This window comes from Heloderma suspectum, chromosome 6 (assembly GCF_057233095.1).
Source record: "Heloderma suspectum isolate Gila_16-S chromosome 6, 16-S_ref, whole genome shotgun sequence".
Lineage (NCBI taxonomy): Eukaryota > Metazoa > Chordata > Lepidosauria > Squamata > Helodermatidae > Heloderma > Heloderma suspectum.
Genome location: NC_139463.1, coordinates 84,349,271 through 84,370,470, shown reverse-complemented (window position 1 = coordinate 84,370,470; position 21,200 = coordinate 84,349,271). Strand labels below are relative to the sequence as shown.

The 21,200-nt window shown below is 45.8% G+C and overlaps 1 protein-coding gene across 1 annotated transcript; it reads left to right on the top strand.

Annotated features, from left to right (window-relative positions):
- The first annotated feature begins 6,457 nt into the window (after positions 1-6,457).
- Positions 6,458-7,390, top strand: LOC146341622 (olfactory receptor 14C36-like). The gene has a single exon (XM_084808388.1). The coding sequence runs from the start codon at positions 6,470-6,472 to the stop codon at positions 7,388-7,390; it is 921 nt and encodes a 306-aa protein (XP_084664514.1). The 5' UTR covers positions 6,458-6,469.
- The last annotated feature ends 13,810 nt before the right edge of the window (positions 7,391-21,200 follow it).

Below are 21,200 nucleotides of genomic sequence, written 5' to 3'. Positions count from 1 at the left end.
GGGAGAATTTCTCCCCGAACCTTCGGAGGACCGAATGCATTGGCACTCGGCCCCCCGAAGTTTCGGGGAGAAATTCTCCCCCATCCCTAATCCTGCCTTTTTTCCTCCTTAAGGAACCCAAGTTGGTGTATATAATCCTCCTCCACCTTATCCTCACAACAGCAACCCTGTGAGGTGGGTTGGGCTGAGAGTCTGTGACTGGCCCAAAGTCACGCAGTGAGCTTCCATGGCTGAGTGGGGACTAGAACCAGGATCTCCCAACTCCCAGTCCAACACTCTCGCCACTACATCACACTGGCTCTGGGGTAAGATTAGTATCTGTGCAGAGTAGTGATAGAGGGCTGTAGGTCCCTTGATCAAGGATGTGCTGGAGCACAGAGACCTGATACCTGGATTATTCTCTGGATGTCCAGTTGGCATCCAAAAATCATCTGGGTTTGCTGAAAAAAAAAAATCCAGTCTGATCTGCCAGGGTAGGTGGTTATCCTATCCTCTCTGCTGTGGCACCCTGGCTGTGGAATGCCCTCCCATTGGAGGCCTGATTAGCGCATATTGATTTCATTTCGGCACCAAGTAAAAAAATGGCTTTCTACCCTTTGAGGACTAAATGCACTCCCTAAAGCAGCACACTGTTTTAACTGTTTTATTGTTTTGCATTATAATTGATATTGGCTTGTTTAATGGTTTAATATGTTTTTATTTGTTTAAATTATTATTGTTTTATACTGTTTGAATTAATTTTATCTGTATGCCACCCTGAGATCTTAATGATATCAGGGGGATACAAATGTTTTAAAATTAATTAATTAATTGATTAATTAATTAAATAAATTATAAAAGAAAGTATCCCGATTTGTCCATCTTCATTTGGAAGTGTAGCATTATTTTGGAAAGTTCTCAGACCAGTCAAAGCACTCTCTTGATGTCTTAGTAACAGAACCCTTCTGGATCAAATCTCATATCTCTTGCTGTCTTCCATTCTTTCACATAGAAGTATTGTGTTTTGGCCCTCCTCCCACAATATCCTGACACCCTGACATTAAATCAATTTCCAGTGTACTTTGATAGATCCACATACACACACAAAAATGTATCTGAGAGAATTCTAGACATGCATTTCATTCACAACTGTGATAGTTTTGCATATATTCGGAAACATGTGGCTTGTTCTAATTCTCTGCTTAGATTTGTTACAACATTTGAAATGCCATTGTAAGGAGAGGAGGAGTTTCAACAATCTTTTCTGCGTAGTTGTAAACTCTTAGGAATAAGATCCAAAGAAGTCCAAACAGGCTTAAATGACTTTCATTCACATGCAGGCTGCAAGTATGAGTTGCTGCAAAATTTGGTCGCTATTATATTTACATATGAAGCACTTTTAATTTAGTTGGAACCAAAAGTGTCATCATGTCTCCACTGGAGGGATCTTCCTCCTCTTCTGAGGTGTGTGAACAGCAGATGAACTTGTAGGGATATACAAAACTCACCTTTTCACGGAATCTTTCGCAGTGGGGGGGGAGGCGCTCCATCCCTCCCCCCGGAATCCTCGACAGGTGGGGAGGCGATCCGGTCCTCCCCCCCGGAATCCTGAATGGCCGGCTCCGCTCCGTGGCCAGGCCACGGAGCAGCTGGCCAGGGCCATCTGCAGCTGGATTTCTGGCCACGGACAGGCTGGTGTGGACAGAAATGGCGGCCACCATAGCGGCCACCATTTGCGTCCAGCCAGACAGCAGTGATAGGCTATGTAAGAATTTACGTAGCCTATCATGGCTAACCTAAAAAAAAAATACCCACAGCTTATGAAAATGGCGGCAGCTACAGCGGCCGCCATTTGCATTCCCTACTTTTTGCCAATTTATCTTACGTAAATATTTACGTAAGATAAAACAGTGAAAAAAAGGGGAACGCAAACAGCGTAGTGGACGCTATTTGCATTCCTGTATTTTTCACTGTTCTAGCCTACGTAAATATTTAGGTAAGTGCCATCCCGGGGGGATTCCGCGGGGGGGGCGGGGGGCAGGAGGCCGTTCCGCCCCGGAGTCCAGGGGAATTCTTTAGAATCCGGCCTCACTGGAATCCATGGCTTAATTCTCCGCCATCCCTAAGATGAAGCCATAGAGCCTGTATTGGGAGACATGAGGGAGCCTGGGACCTCAGGGGAGAGGACTATAGGTCTGCCCCTGCCAAAACAAGGGAGAGCTGTTTCAGAGACTGAGCTGAGCATCCACCCAGTCCAGATCAGTAGGGTTCCTTTAACATGAAGTTGAAGTGCATGAAGATCAGTAGGGTTCCTTTAACATAAAGCACCTGATTCCATGGAATACCTCCTCAGGAGCAAAGATTGAAATGTAAAGCAGCTGAGCTGTGGTGTCAGGAGACCCTGGAATTGTAAGCCTGAATTTTTTGTCTGGACTCTGCTCAAAACAACACTGGTTGTCAGCTCCTTTTTTCCTGACTGTAACACAGGTCTGTGCATTATTGATTTTAGGCTTCTACCTGGTGTTTCCTCTGGATTCTGATTACACTTGCCTGATATCCTGTGCCCTTGACCTTGGATATGCCCCTGATATATCACTAGAAAATCCTTGTTTTCTGGTAACAACTCCGCTTCATCCTTGCTTAACTAGCTCCTCAGTTAACTGTGTGCATGTTTGCATGGCAACAAGGAGCTGAACCTGGCTGGAGCAGGACAAGATGTATGGAAGTGCTTGGATGAGATGGTGCATGGACTTGCCCCCATTGACACATCATGCTTTCTGGAAGCTGGAAGGAAAACTGAATCTTAGAATGGAAGGGGTTTCCTCGTTAAAAAAAATGGGTGATTTTTATCATTTACTGTGCTTGTGTATTCCAGAGTTCTTTGTCAACTTTTTCCTTTCCTCTAATATCTGACTATCTATTTATCTGTTTATTCCTCTTGAATATATAAATGGTTCCTTTTGGAAGTATAGTTTATTGTCAGAATTCTCACTGAACTTAATGAGTAAAATAAAACACCCATTTCAGTTTAATTTGGTTATGCATCTGCAGCATGTTGAAAATGACTTAGCAGGAGGTATCATTACACTGTTTGACTTCAATGGACAGTGGCCATCCGGTATGGTATATTCCAAATGAAGAACATAAATGATCATAGTACTACATGAGCAACTATAGACAATATTGTATCCAGTAATTTCCTGTAAATAACAGTTCATTCAATGGGGCGGTATTAGCTGAATACATTAATGTCTGTACTAGTTCATTCATATAGTACTATGATCGCACTCATACAGTATGATGATCGAACATGTTTCCCACCCTGTCCCAGTCACAAAAAGAAAAGGGTTATCTTGAGTCAGTTCACTATTCTAACTTTGCAGTCATCTCATTAGTGTTCTGCCAGGTTATCCAGTTGCAGAACATATTCACTCACTCTGTGTTGCATTCCATTGGATCAAATCCACACTAGAGCAGTATCACCGATTGAATTATTGGATTACCCACTGGGCTAAGCCCTGAACAATCCAGCACTTTGACTTTCCCCATCATGCTGAACAACCTATGAATGCAGCAATTGTAGGTTGTTGATGGCATGCTGGAGGCAGTGCACCTGCTCTTTCCCATGCTTTCCCAACAGCTTGTGGATTGTTTAAACCATGGGCTGTCACTACGTGCGAACTGGCCAAAAGCCATGAGTAACAATTTGTGAGCTGGGTTAGCCAGAAAGCTAAATGCAGAGTGACTGTTGTCTTCAGGAAAGAGTTCCTGGCTGAAACGGAACCCAGTTTTTTGGTCTGCCCTCATGGAGCAGTGATTACTGCTCATAAGAAATAACTGAGAAATCCAGAATTTCCGGAAGCATATCCAGCCCAAAACAACACATAGCAGCAATGCCATGAATTTGTGCTCTTTCTAGTTCAGGTCTTACTTCACACAAATAACAACAACAACAATAATATGTTTTTACTGAGTACATACACAGACACACACACACACACACAATCACCCTGCAAATAAAGCCCGTTATTATGGCCATTTTTATGAGTTTGCACTTAATGATGATTTATGCAGTAAGTATCCCATGGATGGTTGGGAAGGACTGAACACGCTATCTGGTGACCACTCACCTCTTCTGCTTTGCATCCAAAACTCAGTTTGAACCCATGGGGTTGTTGTTTTAATTCTCTGGGTTGCTTGTCCCTCCACAATCCACAGTTCCAGGTTTGGACATCATAGTGACACCCCAGGACCAGGGCTTTCCTTGGGTAGTTCTGCAAACGGGAGACCAAGCGGAAGTGGCAAGCATGCAGGGGGCAGCGACTGGGCTCACTCTGGCTCAGTAGTGACTAACTATGGATTGTTGAACCCATAGTTAGGCATTATGTGTGACCTGGGTCATGGTGTGGGGGTGGCTCTGTGGCTGAGCAGGAGTCATCAGCCCTGCCAAATAGCCCAAGTAGTCCTTATGCCCATGTTGCTCAGATGAAATAAAAAAAGTAGTGCAGTGTAGTCCAGCACGGCTGTCATATCTGCTGGCTGGCTGTTGGGTGTTCTTAGAGAAAATGCAGTTAGGGAAGGCTGTGATGTTTAGGGCTATGCAGCAACCCAAAGGAAGGAAGAACAAACAGAAGGAAGGAAGGAAGATGATAGATAGATTAAGGCTGCAGTTCCATGCACACTTTAATAGTAAGTCTTATTGAACACAATTGGAACACCCACACCCCCCAGCAGCCATGGAGAGGATTGTGCTGTAAGGCTGGAATCCTATACACACGTGCTTGGGAGTAAGCCCCATTTCACTCAATGGTACTCACTTTAGAGTAGATCTGTATAGAATAGTGCTGTTAAAGTTCCGTAGAGGTGATGATCATGCAGAAGATGGGGGCGTATGGGCAGGGCAAATGAGAAGCAAGAGGAAGACTTTCACATATATTTCCTTTTAGTATGAGTTCAGAGTTATGATCAGCGTTCAGGATTTAGCTGTATCTCTGCAGAGTATCTATAAGGTTACCCCCCAAGTAGGGTACTGGGTGCATCTTCTCTCTAGTGCTCATGGATGTAAACGTATGCACACACAGTCTGGGACTAGACAATGCACAGCTAGCCATTTTACATCTTAGAGACACTTCTTTTGAACTGTTAGTAATAGAATGTAGGGCCATTTTGTTTTTCAAGTATATCTTTTTTCTTTTGATTTACCTTATTTTTAATGTTCATCCTTTCCTCCAGAAGCTAAGTATCTTCCCATTTTTATCCTCATAACAATGCTGTGAGGTAGGTCATGCTAAGAAGAAGGGAGTTTGCATGCTGGTCCACCTCACACAGTCAAAATTCATTAGCCTCCTGCTCCCTCCCTCCTGTCCTGTGCAGTTGTCATGTCTAGTCTGAGACAATGAGTCAGTCTGTGTCTCTTTCTGCAGTGTGTGTGTGTGTTTGAGAGAGATTCTATATGTGTTTATTTTTCCTTTGTCTGTATAAACCGGGTAAGTGAGAAAAAAAAAGGAACATGTTGCATTTATGCTGTCTATTATGGACAAGGTACAAGAGCTTATTCCTCCCAGGAAAGCATGAATGATTATTTCCAGTAACTTATGGCATTGTTGTTGTACACAAAATTGCCTTCTTTGACTCTGTGTGTGTGTGTATGTGCGTGTGTGCACACACACTTGGCCATGTGCACAAATGTCAAATGTGAGTTCAGTGTTGCAGACACAATACAGTCTGCTAGCCCCAGGGAACATCATGATGTGGTTCCAGCCCTATGCATGGCAGGATAAAGCCTGGAGCTAAGGTGGCCACAGCCCCTCATATCAGGGGACCCATGAAATAGCCCAGATTCCCACCTTTCAAATATAACTCACCATCATGAACTGTTCAATTTCATTTGATACTGAATCAGGAAATCTGAACTACAGTGATGCCCCCTTTAAGTCCCTTATACTAGGTTGGTTCCAATATTCTCCTCCTTTACTGTATATGTGTGTATAGAAGGATGGGGACCAACTGTGGTTTCAATGGGATGAGAGAAAGTGTATGGCTGTATGCCAGCAGGCTCTCCACTGGATCAAAATCTCTGCATGGTTGGCATTGCTAACTGCATGGAGTTCACACACATAGAACTGTGGGCACAGATGGTCCACTTTTTGACATTCTAATGAATATGTACAGATTAGGGGAAGGGCTGGCTGGAACAGTTCAACTCCCCCTCTATGCACTTGTTTTACTTAGGAAATAATGAGCAGGGAGCACTGACAATACAACTTAGAAGAGAATAAAACATTGAACAAAATTGTTTTACTGATTACTGATTTAGCAATCAGCAATTACTGATTTAGCTAACAAATAGCTGGCAAATTTGATTGGTAACTTAGACAGATCTTACATAAATTATCTGGTTAATTAGTATTAATAGATTAACTGTTCTTGCCTTCTTCCTCACAAAGGTAGCAGGCAAGTAATGGTGGGAAAACTGAGCAATCTTACCTCCATGTCCACTTTTCTGCTGCTGGAATTCTCAGACATCCGAGAACTACAGATCTTACACTTCTTTGTATTCCTAGCAGTGTACGTCATTGGACTAACAGGGAATCTTCTCATCATTATTACAGTTGCTTTTGATCACCACCTACACACCCCCATGTACTTCTTCCTCATAAATTTGGCCATGCTGGACCTTGGAACAGTTTCAGTCATCGTACCCAAATCCATGGCTATGTCTCTCATGAATAGCAGGACAATTTCTTACTCTGGATGTGTTGCTCAAGTTTTCTTCTATTTCTTCTTTGCTGCATCAGATCTTGCCCTCCTAACTATTATGGCACATGATCGCTATGTTGCGATCTGCAACCCCCTCCAGTATGAGAGAATTATGCACAAAGGAGCCTGCCTTCAGATGGTAGCCATTGGGTTGATGGCTAGTCTTCTTTATGCCATAGTACACACTGGTGCCACCTTTGCAATCCCCTTCTGTTCTAATATTGTCAAGCAGTTCTTCTGTGAAGTCCCACAGTTGTTAAAGCTCTCCTGCTCTGACATTTACCTTGTTGAAGTTGGGCTCCTTGGACTAGGCTGCAGTTTAGGAGTAGGCTGCTTTATCTTCATTATCATAACATATATGCAGATCTTTGCTGCTGTACTCAGAATCCCCTCTGCACATGGTAAAAACAAAGCCCTCTCCACTTGTATTCCCCACCTCACTGTTGTCTCTGTGCTTATATTCAGTTCAGTCTTTGCCTATGCAAGGCCTCCCATTGATGCTTCTACTGACCTGGATATAGCTTGTGCGGTAATCTATGCAATAATTCCTCCCATGGTGAATCCATTCATCTATAGCATGAAAAACAAAGAGATGAAGGCTGCTTTGTTGAAAATGTTAAGATTTGCATCTTTACTCTTGAACCACCTTTAGAGCTGCTGTGTAAGAATACAAACGTACAATGTTTTGAACATTAATGTTTGTCCCTGCAATGTTTATCCTTGTGATATACACATTTTGTTATTTGGGATTATAGTTGTGCTATAATTTATACATTCCTTGACTATAATTTTAGACCAGCCAATAGCCAAGTTCCCTGGGATGTGTAAAATACTGAAAACATAAAATATGAACAATAAAACAATGAATAAAGCCTTCAAATTATATGGCCTCTTCAACCTATTTTTGTACAAAGAAATTGGCTGGACCATTTCACTGGTTTTCCAGGAGGAGGAGGCATGTGACACCTGTTTCGTGGAGGTGGGTCTCTCTATTATCAGTGGCTGCACCGCAACATCTTTCCTCTTTTCTAACTGTTTGTGGTTTTTGGATTGCGACTGCCACATAACTGGCAACAGCAGCAAGTGCATTGGCAGCATGGGCACCATTTTGATTCCTCCACAATGACCCATGCCTACCATCATTTTTGGGGTTCTGTGTGTTTGTGTGTGGGGGGGTGTTGGGGGGAGGTGTCCACCATAAAAATAATGGTAGAGAAAATTCTACAAAATGGTTTTCTGTTTCTTGGGTGGGGGGTGGGTGGGTAAGAAAATGCACAAAATCAGTCCCCCCCCCAAAAAAACACAATCTTTTGAGGAACCATGGGTCAAGTCTAGTCCTTATTCTTCAGGGATCAGCTCCTTCCCTAGGGTCATGCATGCCTTAGGTTTCTGAGGGTGACTGTGGATTAGGGATATTGGAAAAATCTGCAATGGAATCACATGGATCAGGGTTCCTATCAATCCAACCTGTGGATTCAGGAGGAAACCAGCTTTTACCAGGTCACATGGATTCTGCTGAATTGTGGATTCACGGTTGTTGTTGTTGTTGTTGCTTTTAGCTTTCTGGACCTTTACACAAATTCAGTCATAGAAAAATATGTATAATAAAAATGTTGAAAAACAGCAGGCGAAAATGTGCATTTCCCCCATTAATTACTGCATTAAAATGTGCATTGAGGGGGATTTGCACTTTTTTTCAGGGAGGAAGGGTATAATGTTGTGTCCAGTGATGTTCCTAGAGCCAAACTACAGGGGGTAGGTCTGAGGCCCCACACAGTCCCCCCAACAACCCTCCAGGCAGGCAGGAATGGGAGTGGGTCAACACAAGGCATGTATTAGAGCAAAAAACTGCACCAGCCAGTTGAGGCTACAGCTGTGCGCCATTTTAAAGCAAAGTATTTTGGGAGGAAAGCGATGGCAAACCTAGACAGCATAGTAAGAAGCAGAGACATCACCTTGCCGACAAAGGTTCATATAATCAAAGCTATGGTTTTCCCAGTAGTAATGTATGGCTGTGAGAGCTGGACTATAAGGAGGGCTGAGAGCCAAAGAATTGATGCTTTCAAATTGTGGTGCTGGAGAAGAGTCTTACGAGTCCCCTGGACTGGAAGGAGCTCAAATCAGTCCATCCTAAAGGAAATCAACCCTGAGTGCTCATTGGAAGGACATTCTGTCATTCTGGTGCCCTTATTGTTCATGCAGAGTAGTTCCATGATAGATTCCCCTTCTCCATTGTTTTTAATGCAGGCACTACAGAGTAGTTCACTGTTGTTGCCAGTAGACATGAGGGGGCTTTTATCCATTTCTCTGACAGCAATTTGTCCCCACAAAATTGTCATCCTAAACTGACCCGCACAGCCCACACACACACCACCTGAAAGGAACAAGGTAAAGAGAATCTGTATATCTTCCTCCTGGAGGAGCAAAGTGATTTGGGTGATCTGAGCAGCTAAAAAATATGGCATGGAAGAAAGGGTCAACCATCCCCCTGCAAGCAGTGCTCCATTCAGCTCAAAGCCATCCACAACTGGTCCGCAATTTTAAAAGATACTTTAGGGAGGCAGGGGAATCACAGAATTATACATATTATGTAGTCTGGGCCAACACATTTTTCTAGGGGTGCACGAAAGTCACTTACCTGGTCTCGCAGCTTGCTTCGCGGTGGGGGGGAGGTGCTTCGCTGCTCCCCCCAAAGTTCAGGCCGGGGTAGGGAGGCTTCCCGCCTCGCCCGGCCGCAAAATAAAAAGTTAAAAAAAAAAACGCCCCCGTGATAGGCTATGTGACGATTTACGTAGCCTATCACGGCTGACTTTGCAAATCTAGCCGTGATAGGCTACGTTAATCGTCACGTAGCCTATCACAGGGGTGTTTTTTTTTTTTTTACTTTTATTGGAATGGCGGTGGCGGCAGCCGGTCGAAAGACCGGCTGCCGCCCCTGCCACTGCCGAAGACCTGCTGAACCGCCGCTGGGACCCGCCGCCGGGAGGGACATTCGTGAAAGGTAAGTCCCATCCCGGGGGGGGGTGCGGGGGTGGGGGGTGGAGAATTTCTCCCCGAAACTACTTCGGGGGCCGAATACGTTGGCACTCAGCCCCCCAAAGTTTCGGGGAGAAATTCTCCCCCATCCCTACATTTTTCAAGATTTTGAAGCTAAGACACAAAATCACCACTTTTATGTGGTATATTCCCCAATGAGATATGCTTCTCACATTCTATTTTTGGTCCTAAACCATCTGCCTGCTGGGCTTTATCAGGGCTAGCTGAGGGGTCATGCACTCATTGAGATTCACTCCCCAATGGGAAGACTACTGTGGCCCTGCAAAATTTCTTTGTCCTACTTCTCCTTCTCCTTCTCCTTGCTGTTGCTGCCTGTTCATCACTCCAAACTAAGAGCAAGGAGAAGGAGAAGCATTTCCACTTGTCTTGATGTCCTCTTGGTATGGTGGCCTCTCACCTATCATCAAACGAGAGGCTGCGCACCACAAAAGGGGACAATGCAGGGCACATTAGCATCAAATTTGCATCAGCTAGTTGATAAGTACAGATGCAAATTTAAAATAATTACTAGAATGTTAATGTCACAGAAAGCAAGCCATTTGCTTATTCAAATCTGTCTGTCTGTCTATCTGTCTATCTATCTGTCATCATTCAAAGTCAGGAGTTAGTCATCCATTTTGACTACCTGTTGACTGATTCTCATGAAACATACTTCAATGGAAAGCGCTTGACAGTAGGGATGTTGGAGAATTCCACCATGGACTCCAGGAGTCCATGGCGGAACGGGACAATCCCCACCACCACCCTGTGGAATCCACCTGGGACTAGGGATGTCAGAGAATTCCTCCACAAATCTCGGTGAGGCTGAATGCCAGTGCATTCCGGGTGGCGGCGGCTCTGGCGGCGCCTCCAGCGAAGGCGGTGGCAGCGGCCGGTCTTCCAACCGGCTGCCACTGCCGCCATTTCCAGGCTTGTGGGGAAAAAAAAAGACGTGATAGGATACGTAAATCTTTACGTAGCCTATCATGGTTGGGGGTGGGTTAAAAAAAAAATGCATACGCAAATGGCGGCGGCTATGGTCGCCGCCATTTGCGTTCCTTCTTTTTGGCCATCTTAATCTACGTAAATATTTACGTAGACTATGACGGCGAAAACCAAGGGGAATGTAAATAGCGTAGCGGGCGCTATTTGCGTCCCTTTTTCATTCACCGTTTTAGCCTACGTAAACCTTTATGTAGGTTAAAACGGGGAATCAAAAAGGGACGCAAATGGTGCCCGCTACGCTATTTGCGTTCCCCTTTATTTTTGCCGTCATAGTCTACATAAATATTTACATAGATTAAGACGGTAAAAAGAAGGAATGCAAATGGCGGCGGCCGTAGCCACCGCCATTTGCGTACACTTTTTCTTTTTTTTTTTTTACCCGGAGCCCTCTGCAGCTGGAAATTCGGGTGCGGACAGCTCTGGCCTGGTCGGGCCGGGCCTGGCTGGCTGCTCTGCAGAGCTGCCGCGGAGCACAGCCGGCCGTTTGAGGATTCAGAGGGGGAGGAACAGAGCGCCTCCCCCCATGGCCAGGATTCCGGGGGGAGGGACGGAACGCCTCCCCACCCACCATCAACATAATCCGTGAAAGGTAAGTCACTTTCATGCATCCCTACCTGGGACAGAGCCTACCTGGTGGCGGCACTGGCAGTGCTGGCTCTGGGTGGTTTTCCGGCCGCTGCCACGCCGGCTGCCATTTGCGACCCTGCCAAGCCGTGATAGGCTACATAAGTTTCTAGGCAGCCTATCATAGCTAACGCAGGGATGCCATTTGTATCCCTGCGGTAGCTGTGATAGGCTACATTTATATTTACGTAGCCTATCACGGCAAAAGGCAGGGACGCAAATGGCGTAGCAGCCACCATTTGCATTCCTGCCTTTTGCCGTGATAGGCTACGTAAATATATACATAGGCTATCACAGCTACAGCAGGGATGCAAATGGTGGCTGCAGCCCAGCAGCGGACAGATGTCTGGCTGTGGGTGGCCCCGGCCGGCATTTCCATGGAGTCGCTGCAGAACGGAGCTGGCCAGGGAGGATTCCGGGGGGGGAACGGAGCACCTCCCCCCCCCACGGATGGCCCCAGCAGAACAAGGTAAGTGTTTTGTACACCCCTACTTGACAGACACACAGATTCCACAAATAACAGCAGTTTTCACTAGAATTCAAAGCTGGGAGTTTATCTATGTACATAAAGCGATTATTATTATTATTAGTAGTAGTAGTAGTAGTAGTAGTAACAACAATCAGGCTATCTTCTATAAGAATCTACTACAATGTTTATTTCTAATATAAAAAATAGCAAGTATAATTAAATAAACAGAATAAATTGCACAACGAAGCAACATGAAATATGAACACACACAGAAATCTGTACACTTTTATAAACACAGGTTCAGGGCAAAGTACAATGATATGCCAGTAACATATGGCCTAGTATAAACAAATTGTCTAGGGATTAAGAGACACCTACAGTTAAAAGTAACCCCGTCACACTTTAGTTATTGCTCAGAAAGGAAGTCTCTGTTAAATTCAACAAAATAACATGTATATATTACACTCATTACTAACATGCCTAGACATCAAACGCTTACCAGTAACAGTAAGTGGCAGGCGAACCGCAAGTCTAACCACACCACACATGACTGCGTTAATTCTACCCCTCTCAAACCCATAGAGAAGAAACTTTGCACCTCCACCTGGATGCTGCCCCACTGGCCTCTGGAAACCTGCATATGCAGGCAATTCATAGGCCTTTGTAGACCCTAGGGCATCACCTACTATCTGTCTGGTGACTGGGCTTGAGAGTACCTACAAATTCTGGGAAGGGTAAACTGGAAAAAATCAGAGGGATGATGTCACTTTGAACCCACAAAGACAAGAGGTTATTTTGCATTCATTGACCAGTATACCATGGAAAGCATTTGTCCTCTAGGGATGGATGAAAGTCACTTACCTGATCCCGAAGCTTGCTTTGCGGTGGGGGGGAGGCGCTCTGTCCCTCCTCCTGAAATTCTGGGCAGGGGGAAGGTGCCCCATCCCTCCCCGCCGAAATTCTGGCCGGGGGGGAGCGCCTCGCCTCTCCGGCCGCAAAAGTTCTGCTCCTGCCGGGACGCAAATGGCAGTGGCTGTAGCCGCCGCCGTTTGCTTCCCTGGCCTGCAGTCAGCCGTGATAGGCTAGGCTATGTAAATGTTTACGTAGCCTATCACGGAGGGGTGGCGGAGAATTTCTCCATGAATCTTCGGGAGGCCGAGTGCCGATGCATTTGGCCTCCCAAAAGTGCTGGGGAAATTCTCCGCCAGCCCCCCGCCCCCCCCGGGATGGGACTTCGGTGAATGTCCCTCTCAGTGGAGGGTCCCGGTGGCGTTTCGGTGGCATTTCGGAGGGGGCGGCGGCCAGTCTCCCAACCGGCTGCGGCCGCCGCCATTACAAAAAAAAAAAGTACAGTAAAAAAACTACAACACACACCCGTGATAGGCTACGTGATGATTTACGTAGCCTATCACGGCTAGATTTCCAAAGTCAGCCGTGATAGGCTACGTAAATCTTCACATAGCCTATCACAGGTGAATTTGAAAAAAAAAAAAAAAAAGCGTGTAAGCAAATGGGCGCCACCATTTGTGTTCCTTATTTGGACAGGAGTAGTCTACGTAAAGATTTATGTAGACTACAGCGAAAATAAGGGAACGCTATTTGCATTGCCCTTATTTTCGCCGTAGTCTACGTAAATCTTTACGTAGACTAGACGTGCCAAAATAAGGAACACAAATGGCGGCGCCTATGGGGCGCCGCCATTTGCATACTTGCTTTTATTTTTCCCCCAAAGTCACCCGTGATAGGCTACGTGATGATTTACGTAGCCTATCACGGCTGACTTTGGAAATCTAGCCGTGATAGGCTACGTAAATCGTTACATAGCCTATCACAGGTGTGGGTTTTTTACTTTTTTTTTCACGGCTGGGGAGATGGGGCGCTCCTCCCCAGCCTGAATTTCACCAGCGAGGGATGGGGCGCCTCCCCCCCGGCCTGAATTTCAGCCGGGCGAGGCGGGGCGCCTCCCCCCCTCGCCTAAACTTCGGGGGGAGAACCGAAGCACCTCCTCCCCACCGCAAAGCAAGCTGCGGGACAAGGTAAGTCCCTTTCGTCCATTCCTACCATCACGGCTGACTTTGGAAAAAAAAAAAGCGCCCACGCAAATGGCGGTGTCCATGGGCGCCGCCATTTGAGTTCCTTATTTTGGCACGTGTAAATAGTGTTGCCCTTATTTTCGCCGTAGTCTACATAAATATTTACGTAGAATACCCGTCCCAAAATAAGGAACGCAAATGGCGGCGCCCATGGGCGCCGCCATTTGCGTACAAGTTTTTTTTTTTCTCAAAGTCAGCCGTGATAGGCTACGTAAACATTTATGTAGCCTATCACGGTGTGTTTTGAAAATCTAGCCATGATAGGCTATGTAAATCTTTACGTAGCCTATCACATTGGTTGTTGTTTTTTTTTTTACTTGGAAATGGTGGCGGCAGCCGGTCGGAAGACCGGCCACCGTTGCCGAACCACTGCTGAACCGCCGCTGGGAGCCGCCGCCTCGAGGGACATTCGCACAAGGTAAGTCCCATCCCAGGGGGTGGCGGGGTGGTGGTGGACCATTTCTTCACCAATTTCGGGGGGCCGAATGCGTAGGCATTCGGCCTCCCGGAGATTCGTGGAGAAATTCTCTGACATCCCTCATCTCAGGAAGTGAAATTGGTCTTCTTCAACATTTTCAGTTACAGCAATTTCTTTTTGAACTTGTTATGTCTAGAGGAATACCTGACGAAAACTTTAGAGAGTCGACACACATTGGGGTTCCATAGACTGATGAGCATAACAGATATAGTTGTTTTGAGATTTTGACTGATTGTTTATTATTGTGATATAGTCATGAGTAACATAGGTCCTATTGATTTCTATGGGTCTCCTCTAAATATGACTTAAGACTGCCATCTGACCCAATATAAAGGATAGCATCTGATTTCTGAAGGTGAACTCAGGAACAGAAGCTGATGCTTCAAGATACATACACACCCAAACACACACATGCATACACACACACACACACACACACACAGAGTCACTGATAAAGATAGTAGGAAAGATATGCTTCATTGCCTCAAATTCACCAAGACATTGACTGTAGTATTTCAGGCGGTTGAAAGTTCAGAATACATATGAAGGAAGAAGTACTTAGTGAAGCCCCAGGTAATGGATCAACAGTATTTTATACTGCTTTAATTAATATGTCCTCAGGCTTTGTCCCTGATACACCAGTGCAGGAAACGTAGCGGGAGGAGGCTTACTGAAATAAAGTCAACTAATGTCCTGTTCCTGCTGCTTGAACTTCAAAGAGGCAAATGACATATTAGAGTTCAATTCTGCATGCTCATCACACAATGACAGCTGGATCCAATGACAAGGACATATCAATAGCATCACATCACATTGGGGATGTTGCGGGCGCCCGACTGGGTCCAGAATTCATCAGGCAGGCTCCCCCGGCTCGTGACCCCCAGATTGTGCTCACCGAGATGCTCCTTGTTCGCCCCCCACTCATCTCCGCTCGCACTTTCCTGGACTCACCACAATCCCGTTCGGTGAGTGCCTGCCATTTTCGCGCCTTCGATTTCTACGTAAAACAGGAAGTTAAAAAATGTGCATATTTAAATATGTTGTTTGGAGCTGGGAAAGCTAAATAAGCACAATATTAGAGGGATTTTACTAGGGATGTACGAAACTCTTACCTGGCTCCGCACCAGGCAATCCGCAGTGGGGGGGGAGGCGCTCCGTCTCTTCCCCCGGAATCCTCCCTGGCCGGCTCCGCTCCGCTGCGACTCTGTGGAGCTGCCAGCTGGGGCCGCCCGCAGCAGGACATCCAGCCACTGGGCTGCACTGGGATGAAAATGGTGGCTGCCGTAGCTGCCGCCATTTGCGCCCCTGTCTTTTGCCGTCATAGGCTATGTAGCCTATCACGGCTAAAGACACAGATGCAGATGGTGGTGGCTACGCCATTTGCGTCCCTGCCCTGAGCTGTGATAGGCTACATAGATACTTATGTAGCCTATCACGGCTTGCCAGGGACCCAAATGGTGGCCAGCATAGCGGCAGCCATTTGGGGCTGCAGCCTGGCAGCAGCTGGAGCCGCTGGAGCTGCTGCCGCCATCGCCGGAGTCACAGCCAGGTAGGCTCCGTTTTGCGTGGCTTTCGCGGGGTGGTGGGGCAGGTTGCTTCGTTCCGCCACAGATTCCAGGGGGCTGAATTCACTAGAATTCAGCCTCCCTGGGATCCATGGTGGAATTCTCTAACATCCCTAGATTTTACCTCTAATATTCATCCAACAGTGAATTTAGAATGTAGCTATGTCACAATGCATGTAGCATTATTCCAGAAGCATATTGGGGGAACATGGGAATCCAACCTGCTCCTACCAGCATTTGTTACAGTTAGCCCCTCCCCCTGCCTCCAGTGCCCTTCTCCCCCCCACCAATCTCTTCTCCCCAACCCCATCAAGAACTTCATGTAAAATGATGCCCTACTTTCACACACATTCTGAGAGTGGGGTTGGGTTGGGGACATGTGTCAGCATGCTTAGTTCAGATATACTTAGTAAAGCAATGCATTGAAAGATATATATTAACAGCTGTATATGGATGTGTTGGTTTATCCCTATAGATTGCCTTTGAGAGGGATGTTTATAATTTTTTGATCAATCTTGTCTACCAATCAGTTATTAATTTTTTCACACAATTTTCACAATTTTTTCATGCCTGTCTCATTCTACTGGTGTCGTGGGATACTTCGGAAATCAGGGTGCTGGTGCCTATGATCTTCTTTTGCTAATATTTAATGTAAGTCTGGTGTTCAATTAAATATGATATTGGAGGCGGGGTCAAATTTAGACCATCATCCTTGATGGAATATCCACCTGTACTATGCCTTTGGACAGTGCATGTAGTTGAATCCAACCAGATGCTGATGTCATTATTAGAAATGAGTAACAGGGAAGCAAGGCTCAGTACGATCATCCCAGTGGGAAGACAGGAGTCTTCGTTTTCAAAATGTTATGGTGAGATCACGAGAACGTTTGTGTCCCTGTCCATGCTTCTTATCATTGCTTTTCTTCTCTGCGATCCAGATCGAGGAATTACATCCACTGTTTTTCATGCTCCATTCATAAGGGCACCAAGTTAGTTCTTGGGATTTCTCATCTTTTGTCATGTGTGCCTGTAAGCTCTCTACATTCTGAGTTACTGGCTTCAGTGTCTATTATGATGAACTCTCACAAGATGTAAAATCTATTGATAGATTTCGTACAGGCAGAATTCTGTACCATGGGGTTGCCAGTATTGTAGCATTATCTCAATCTTTTCTGGAGCCAGCAGTGCCCCCAATCTTGCAAAGGATGATTAGCAAAGGCAATAACTGAGAACAATGTAAAACAACTAGTTGTATCCAGATTTAGTCATAGAATATGATATTGGAATCAATGGGACTTCCATTAGTCATGTCATATGGTCAGCTTCAAACAGGCATGGGTCAACTCACAAGGGGATTCACCTAGCAGTACACTAAGGGTGAAATCCTATGCATGCTTAGGCAGAGAAAAGGCCTACAACACACTGCACAGGGGAATGCTGGGAGTTGTAGGGATTTTCTCTGTCTAAACATGCATAGGATGGCACCCTAAGGCTCAGATGCTTCATAAGACAATACTGGACCAGGACAATGTGGTGGATTTTTGCATCCGTCTCATCTGAATTTGGCCCTGAAAGACTCAGGAAAAGTGTGGATGTATGCATGGAGGGTAATTTGAAGCAAGCACAGTATAACACATACAGCCTGTTCACTCCCTAATCCCGCCAGATATTTAGAACATCTTTCATGCTGTCAACTATGCATCTGTGTGCACTGTACACATGCACAAAATAAAAATAAATATGTTGATTAATAAGGCAAAATGGAACAGAGGGGGAAAAATGTCCAACCTCAGTATAAAAAAACCCCTCCATTTGGCAACTGGCCTATAATGACAAGGAAACAAATTTCTTTTTTGAAACAATGTCTAAACAAAGTAGTTCAAAGTCTGAAACAGGACAGGGGGTGACCCTATGCTCATTATGGTGCCAACTCCCCTCAAGAATATTTTGAGGCCTCAACATTTCAGTCCCAAGGAGACACATTGTGGTGCTTGGATAGGCAAGAGGGCCCAATCCATGCCACAGAGGCATAGCACACTTGAAGGATCCTAAGCTCCAATATGCCATCGAGAACATCATCAGCATTAGTATGATGCCCAGATGTCTCTGAATCTGTCATACTGTATCTGCTACATCCTCCAGAATAGGTGGCAGCACTCTACACAGGCAGATTCTGAGGGCCCGGCAGCTCCTGATGTGGCCCCTTCACCGTCCACTTCACTTTGGCTGGAATTTACTGTGTGAGTAGAAAGGAATCCCCATTTTGATATTCCCACAGCACTTGTAGGGCGGTTGTATTCACTATGTCATGCAGCTCATCATGAGGAAGTCTGTTGGATGGGGCCCCACTGGATGACATCTTGATGATGGCTGCTTCAAGCCAGAAACCAGTTTCTGTGTCCTGATTAGGCTGGACCCTTCCTACGTTTCTGGAGGAAGAAAGGGTAATGGAGGGAGTTTAGGATGAGTACAGAGTAGCAAAACAGGGCTATAGGCCACTTGATACTTCTGTAGTGCTGATGCTAAGATCAAGGATGTGCTGAAGCACAGAGACCTGATGTCTGGATTATTCTATGTAGAGATGTATGAAAGTCACTTACCTTTTCGACAGGGCGATTTGCGGTGGGGGGGAGGCGCTCCGAACCTCCAGCCGAAATCCTGAACTGGCCGGCTCCGCTCCTCCGAGATTCCACGGAGCTGCTGGCCGGGGCCGCACGCAGCCGGACATCCGGCCACTGGGCAGCCTTCTGGGAAAAAAAACCCTGTGTACGCAAATGGCGGCGGCTACGGTGGCCGCCATTTGCGTTCCCTTTTTTTTCGCTGTTTTAGCCTGCGTAAATATTTACGTAAGCTATTACGGCGAAACGCAAATAGCATAGTGGGCACTATTTGCGTTCCTTTTTCCCCCCGCCGTTTTAGCCTACGTAAATATTTATGTAAGCTATTACGGCGAAAAAAAGGGGAACACAAATAGCGTAGTGGGCGCTATTCGCATTCCTCCCCCACCCGCCATTTTAGCCTACGTAAATATTTATGTAAGCTATTACGGCGAAAAAAAGGGGAACACAAATAGCGTAGTGGGTGCTATTTGCGTTCCTTCCCCCCCCCCCCGCCGTTTTAGCCTACGTAAATATTTACTTAAGCTATTACGGAGAAAAAAAGGGGAACATAAATAGTGCCCACTACACTATTTGCATTCCCCTTTTTTCCGCCGTAATAGCTTACGTAAATATTTATGTAGGCTAAAACAGTGGAAAGAAAAGGAATGCAAATGGTGGCCGCCATTGCCACCATTTGTGTATGCTGTTTTTTTTGTTTGTTTGTTGCCGTGATAGGCTACATAAGTATTTATGTAGCCTATCACGGCAAAGACAGCTACGCAAATGGCATGGTGGTCGCCATTTTCATGGCTGCCTTTGCCGTGATAGGCTATGTAAAAAGTTATGTAGCCTATCACGGCAGCCTGGCTGGATGCAAATGGCGGCCGCTACGGCGGCTGCCATTTGAGTCCACAGCAGCCAGCCAAAAGGCCAGCTGCCACTGCCGGAGCCGCTGCCACTGGAACATCTGCCCCAGGTAAGCTTCGTCCCGGGGGGGATTACGCGGGGGGGCGGGGTGGGAGGCCGTTCCGCCACGGGTTTTGGGGGTCCGAATGCCAGTGCATTCGGCCTCACTGAAATCCATGGCGGAATTCTCCGCCATCCCTAATTCTCTGGATGACCAGTTGGCAATCAAAAATCAAGTCTTGGCTGGCTGAAAAAATCCAGTCTGATCTGCAACTGGAGGGGGTTATCCTATCCTCATTCTTCCATCTTGAAGCGTAACATTTTTTAAAATCTTCTTGGACCAGTCAAAGCACTCTTTTGATGCCTTAGTAACACAACACTTCTGGGTCACATCTCATATCCCTCACTGTCTTCCATTCCCATCTTTCACATAGAAATATTGCGTTTCCACCCTCCCACCCACCAAATATCCTGACACCTTGACATTAAATCAATTCCCAATGTACTTTGATAGATCCACAAAAAATCTTCCGAGAGAATTCTAGACACGGATTTCACTCGCAAGTGTGATAGTTTTGCATATATTCAGAAATATGTGGCATGTTCTAATTCTCTGCTTAGATTTGTTACAAAAATTGAATCTGCCATCTAAATGAGAAACAATCTTTTCTGCTTAGGTGTTCTGAACTCTTAGGAATAAGATCCCAAGAAGCCCAAACAGACTTAAATGACTGCCATTTGCATGTAGGCTGTAAGTATGAGTTGCTGCACAACTGGGTCCTTATTATCTTCACATATGAAGTGTTTCTAATTTACTTGGCCCCAGAAGTGTCATGCCCCCAATGGAGAGATCTTCATCTTCTGAGGAGTTAGAACTCCCTGCAGGAGATGAAGCCATAGAAACATCTGTATTGGGAGACATGGGGGTCTAGGCCCTCAGGGGAGAGGACTCTGGGTCTGCCCTGGTCCAAGCAGGCAAGTTCTGTATCAGAGACCAAGGCAGAGCAACCACCCAGTCCCAGAGCATGCCATCTTCTGAAGAGGCAGATCAGTAGGGCTCCATTAAGATGAAATGCCCGACTCCAAGGAAGAAGTCATTAGGAGCAAGGGCTGTAATGTACAGCAGCTGAGCTGTGTATAAGCCTGCATTGTCTGCTTGGACTTTCCTGATTCAACACTGATTCTCAGTTCTTGTATTCTGACTGAAACCCAGGTTTGGATCTGTGCATTAATGAACTCAGACTTCCATCTGATGCTGCCTCTGGACACTGGTTAAGCTTGCCTGATATCCTGTGCCCTTGACCTTGGATAGGCCCCTAACATATCTCTGGAGAATCCTTGTTTGCTGGTAACAACTCCGCTTCGTCCTTGCTTAATCAGCTCCTCAGTTGTATGCATGTTTGCATGACATCAAGGAGCTGAACCTGGCTGGAGCAGGACAAGATGCATGGAAGTCCTTGGATGAGAGGGTGCATGGACTTGCCCCCCATTGACACATCATGCCTCCTAGGAAGCTGGAAGGAAAACAGAATCTTAGAATGGAAGGGGTTTCCTCATTTAAAAAATTGGGTGATTTTTATCGTTTACTGTGCTTGTGTATTCCAGAGTTCTTTGTCAACTTTTTCCTTTCCTTTAATATCTGACTATTTATATATCTATTTATTCCTCCTGAATATATAAAGGGTT

Coding starts and splice junctions, on each gene's coding strand:
- LOC146341622 (XM_084808388.1), top strand. CDS start 6,470: ATGTCCACTTTTCTGCTGCTGGAATTCTCAGACATCCGAGAACTACAG.